The 5,613-nt window shown below is 33.8% G+C and overlaps 1 protein-coding gene and 1 long non-coding RNA gene across 3 annotated transcripts; both read right to left on the reverse strand.

Moving 5' to 3' along the window:
• Positions 1-1,041: 1,041 nt before the first annotated feature.
• Positions 1,042-2,390, reverse strand: LOC128127628 (uncharacterized). Of its 2 annotated transcripts, XR_008225530.1 has the most exons (4): positions 2,170-2,390; positions 1,964-2,065; positions 1,410-1,800; positions 1,042-1,240 (listed from the first exon to the last, which is right to left on the reverse strand). It is a non-coding gene; the product is annotated as an uncharacterized LOC128127628 (long non-coding RNA). The 2 variants fall into 2 exon arrangements; XR_008225529.1 differs by lacking the exon at positions 1,042-1,240 and having other exon boundaries at positions 1,324-1,800.
• Positions 2,391-2,859: 469 nt separating this feature from the next.
• On the reverse strand, positions 2,860-3,449 carry LOC128125863 (uncharacterized). Its single transcript, XM_052766609.1, has 4 exons — positions 3,340-3,449; positions 3,187-3,259; positions 3,031-3,111; positions 2,860-2,940 (listed from the first exon to the last, which is right to left on the reverse strand). Exons 1-4 carry the CDS (start codon positions 3,438-3,440, stop codon positions 2,860-2,862), a joined length of 336 nt encoding a protein of 111 aa, XP_052622569.1. The 5' UTR covers positions 3,441-3,449.
• Between the last annotated feature and the right edge of the window lie 2,164 nt (positions 3,450-5,613).

Below are 5,613 nucleotides of genomic sequence, written 5' to 3' on the forward strand. Positions count from 1 at the left end.
TTGGATAAGTGAAGTTATATGGTGGTTGTGAAGGGCCACTAGAGCCTTCATGACCATACTTCAACTAAAAACCATGATTGGAGTGATAAGTGTCTCATACATATTCCCTCGACCAAGTTTTGTTGAAAAATACGAAAGGAAGAGGAATGAGAGATAGATTCAAAAGTGCTTCCAGATTGAATGTGGAAATATAGAATATTGCTTAAGAGAGATTAGGTAAGTACTTTTGATGTTGTATTGTCCAACCCGACCGTCAGCGGAAACGTTGCGGCTGCGATGTAATACTTTGGATCACAATTAACAACACATATTGAATAATACAAGGATTTATGATTAAATTACATTCTTCCATAAATCCGGTATGAGGACTTAGATTGTTGACAATCTAACAGAAGATAACTACTTAAACAAGTTCTGATTAATGTAACTCAAAGTGGAACAAAAAAGCCTAACATGTCAGCCAACCGTTTAAACAAGAAATGTATTATTCCATGACACACAAGGTGTGTCTTGCAGCTCCTAGGTTCCTGAAGATACATACGTTTGAAAACAATACGTCAAGAATAATGTTGGTGAACTTTATATGTTTTGACTATGTATGCTCACTACAAGAAAAAAGGCCTTTTACGACGCTCATTGCGCGTCGTAAAAGGCTCAGACGACGCGCAAATGCGTGTCAAGGAAGGCCCTGTCATAAAGAGAGACGACGCCCATTTACGACGCTCATTTACGATGCGCGTTTACGACACGCAATGCGTATCAAGGAAGGCCCTGTCATAAAGGAAGATGACACGCATTCGCGTGTCGTAACCTTACGACGCGCGTGTTAATGACACGCATTGCGTATCAAGAAAGCCCCTGTCAAGAAAGGCCATGTCATAAATGAAGATGACACACATTTTTGCGTATCGTAAATTTAAATGTTTAAAAAAAAATTTATATATTTATTAATTTTTAAATTAAATTTGCATTTAATTTCTCATAATAGAAATAAAATACCATATACAAAAAATAGAATCCATTGCATAATATAAAATAAAATTTCATACTCAAAAAATAAAATAAATTACACAAATTGTAATGTCATACAAAGAATCATTCAAATGTTAAACAAAAATAAAACATTGCTAACATGGGTTATACATTCCTATAAAACTAACAAATAATCATACAACTCTTTTTCTTACTGGAAAGGAATGTCAAACATGATTACAAGTCTCCCTTAATCTTGATTACTCACCTACTTAAGTAGAATGTTGTTTTTGAGAAGGTTACCTAGCAACAGAGAAAAACACAACACCTCTCCCACAATCACAGCATCATTTACAGAGAAAGGTTGTCAATTACTTTCATTAAGACTTTCATTCAATCACAAAAATATTAAATAAAAGGGTGAAACAGTAACTTACTTGTGATAAGTTGATCTCCCTTAGAGCAAACACAGCTAAAGCATTGAACAAGACCCTATTTCCCTCTTCTTTTAAAGTTTCCAGAATGTTTAGAATGCTCTCCTTACTCATAATATATAATCAATAATCAGATTGAATTATATATTATGAGTAAGTAATAAAGTACATGTAACACAATAAAGTATTATTAAGGAACTTATGAGTTCAAATATTATTTTTTACACTCAGATGCCAAAATATTTTAAGTTAAGTAAACTATAAGAAATCCACAACAAAAAGAAACTATAAGAAATCCACAACAAAAAGATTTGAAACTTACCTGTCCAGTAAGAAGAGGGGTATCAGCAACAAGCTTGAAAGCAACTGGCCTTGGAGTACGCACAGGCCAAGCCTGCAAATAAAAGGTGCATCAAGTATAAAAGAGAACAAGGAAACTGATATTAAAAACAAGAACTTTGATCATTAGAATAAAAGAGAGAGAAAAAAATAGAGAGGGAAGAAATGGAATGGAATGACTCATTCCATTCCATTCCATTCTATATTCCAACCTTTACCTTGTTTTCTTATCATTATCAGTTGTATCTGCACCTCTTTCATTTCCTGCAAGATTTATGAACGAAGAATGGCATGTGATCGTGAAGATTCCTCATTTGCATCTGTTGTCCCTGTGATTGTAAATTAGTAAAAAAGTATAGAAAACATGAGAATTTAATCATTTATATATTGAAATTTGTTAAATATGAGGAATGATATAACTTACAGGCAAACGATCCCAAACAAGGTGACCATCATTTGGTTTGAGGTGATAATAAGAGCATCCAAAAGCAACAGCAGCCACACCAATGTAAAAGCATGTCCAACCACAAAGCTCACCTTGTAGACTTAGGCATTTTATACCAGGCAGAATCAGGGGCAGTATAAACCTGAGAAGTGGATGCTACTTTGTTTAATTGTAGTTATCACTATTATATAGGTCATCCATAAAAGTAAAAACGTTACAAAAACCTCAAATAACGATCAAATTTGCAAGAGAATTTTGTAGGACCCAAATTGAACAAAATCAGCCATACTCGAGGACCAAAAATGTAATTTTTGCAAAAATAAGTGAGAGAAAGCACCTCAATTTCCTTCACTTCAAATTCTTGGGTGTGTGACAAACAAGAGTTACCATAAGTTTCTGAGGCCAAACTTGACCCATTCAATCTGGGGAAAAAAAATATGCAAATTGCCAAATTACCATATTATCCCTCAAAAAGAAAAATAGGAATGATGCAAGTGCAACACTCTTACAAGTCACTATCGAGATACAATGCAAAATGATTTCCCCCACCAAGCGCTAAATACTCAGTTGAACAAAGAGTAAAATACCGATTCACCCCTAATAAATGCACAATTAACATAATAAATCCCAAATAAATATTAAAACTATAAAAGATTTTTTTATATATTATCAAGAAAATGCAGTTGCTGTGGGGCGATATATAACAGGACGCCCTGGTGTATTTGTAAACACAAATGTATCATTCGATCCCTGTATAGTATTTACTCATCATAGTGAAAAAGGGTAGAAAAGTCTTTTGTCAACATATAGAGAAACGAACTTAATTAAACAATTACAAACCTGGTATCTTTTCTTTGTTGATGGTTTCAAAGGTGCCTCAACTAAACCACCAAACACTGCACCTTTACGATCTCCAACAACCTGAAAATGTTTAATCAAGTTTCAGTTAAAGGGTAAAGTTGACATTTTGCATAGTTACTGAAGACAAGACATTACCAGTAGACTTAACCCAGGGCAAAGATTGCTTCTTCTATATAAGGTTGAAAGAGATATGCCATGCCTCCATGTACTAACATATAAAAAAGATAATGATATATCAAGATTCAAGAATAATGTGAAACTGAAAATATGATGAAGATGAAATTTTACCTGTATAGTAAGACCCATTTCTTTCCTTGACTGAGAACAGGGAGTGCAACATAAAGATCAGAACGTGTATTTTCTGTCATAAGTTGTGAAGGTTCTGACATTTTTGGAAGTTTATCAGAAGGAAAATCTGAGAACAAGAGCCTCAACAAGTGCTCCAGTTCCACCAACAGGGTATTCTAAACTACAACTTGGTTTATACCATTCTGCAAACATATAAATCTACAAATATGTGGATATATATACAGGCAAAAGATTAGACATTTAGAGAACTATAAAATATGAAGGAATAGAATGGATTTTGTTTGGTTGGAATGGAATGGATGAGGACATGTGGTAATGGAATAGCCCATTCCATTCCTTCCTCAATTCCATCATACCAAAAAGTAAAACTACCTTAAAAGAAACTTTTTAATGTATGATATGATTATGTACCATTTCTGCTGAAAGAACACCATCGGATTTCACTCCAGCAAGTAAGAAAGACAAAAGATCCACCCAATTTCTAATGAAAGGATCTTTGAGTCCCAATGAATCAACTATTTCTGAAAAAGGGCGTAAAAGCTTTGTGGCACCAAGAACACCTTGAGGTCCCATTTTTGCAAATGATTTTAGGAGTGGATACGCATATCTAACTCCAGCAGTAGAAATAACTCCCAAATCACCTCGAATAGATAAAGGTGGCAAAGCCATGGCAGCTGCGTATTGTACTGTGGGGTATTCCTTCTTGATTTTAGATGTCACTTGGATCCATGATCTTCCTGCATATATATACATGACCATAAACTATTATATGACTTTATAGTTGAAAAATGATATCAACTTTAAAAAGGTTAAATGCAAGAAAACTTATTTACAGATTATATAGAAAAACTTATTTCTATCATTACTCATGATTTTGTTATTTTTCAAAACAAAATAATAACTTTCAAATCATACATCCAAACACCCCCATTAGCATTAAACCAATTCATAATCGTTTATCTACTAAAATAATTATAGTCAACATATTTATTCAAACAAGGAACCAAAAAGACCTTACCCTCGATAACAAGCCCATAGTAAAGCATAAAAATCAAGTTGTTCCATGGAGAAGATGTCACTTGTTCAAGCAACACCTACAAATATATAGATCAAATCGCGAATTAGGTGTCATATAATTCAGTTGTAAGATTGTAAATTTCCATTGTTATCCTTATTATCAAAGGTTCTTAGGATACCTTTTTGGCAACTGTTGTCGTGTCTTTTTTGCCCTTGAACAACTTATCCAACAATAAGTGGTAGAAATGCCCAAATGGTCCAAGATATGCACACCCAAAAAGCTACAAACACTCCCGCATTAATATTCTATACTGATTCTTATATATATATATATATATATATATATATATATATATATATATATATATATATATATATATATATATATATATATATATATATATATATATATATTTGACTGGTGCTTTTTCATTTATTGTAGAGAGAATAAGTTATGTGACTTTCATATCCTGATATTTTATATGTGACACCCCGACCTTACGGATACTGTCATTTATTCTTAGTATTCTTTAATTCATTAGGAATGGTGAAAAGTTTAACAGCAGAACATGGTAACCTGCTATCTGGTAACACCAATGGTTCCTAAGTGCAAATCAAGAAAATAAGAGCAACAAATATCGCAGGTTTCTCTCCCTCCTTGAAATTGAGCACAAGTCTAAAACAAAAGAAATATGATGAAATTGAACACAGGGCCTAAATTCTTTGAGAAATTTTCAGAATTCAATGAAGAACCATACATGTTCAACAGAAAAATCATAAATCAAAACCTATATATTATCAAAAAATCGGACCTGATGAGAAGAGGAAAAAGGAAGAAGCGTACCTGATGAGAAGGGGAAGGAGACTTCAAAAAATTGGAACAGATGAGAAGACGATCGTCGACGATTGGTTGTTGCGGGAGAAGAAAATTGGCGTTGAAGTAGGAGAAGAAACGATGGAGTCGCTGATTTCTTCCTTTGGTAGGGCAAGGGTATAATTGGAAACCCTTCTCCTTTTCTTCCTCCTTTCTCAGTCAGTCGATTTTTTCCATCTTACCCGATTAGATTAAGCTTTCCGAGTCAGATACACAAATTTAGTTCATCAAACGTCTTTATCTGACCGGGTCATCAAAAAAAGTCGTTGATGTCTGAGATTCGATACCTTGAACCAAGAAATCCCTAAATCTCTATGAGATAGGAGCGCCGACACCTCGATTGATTTTGTTGAGAAGCATCG

Source organism: Lactuca sativa, chromosome 8 (assembly GCF_002870075.4).
Source record: "Lactuca sativa cultivar Salinas chromosome 8, Lsat_Salinas_v11, whole genome shotgun sequence".
NCBI classification, from domain to species: Eukaryota; Viridiplantae; Streptophyta; class Magnoliopsida; order Asterales; family Asteraceae; genus Lactuca; species Lactuca sativa.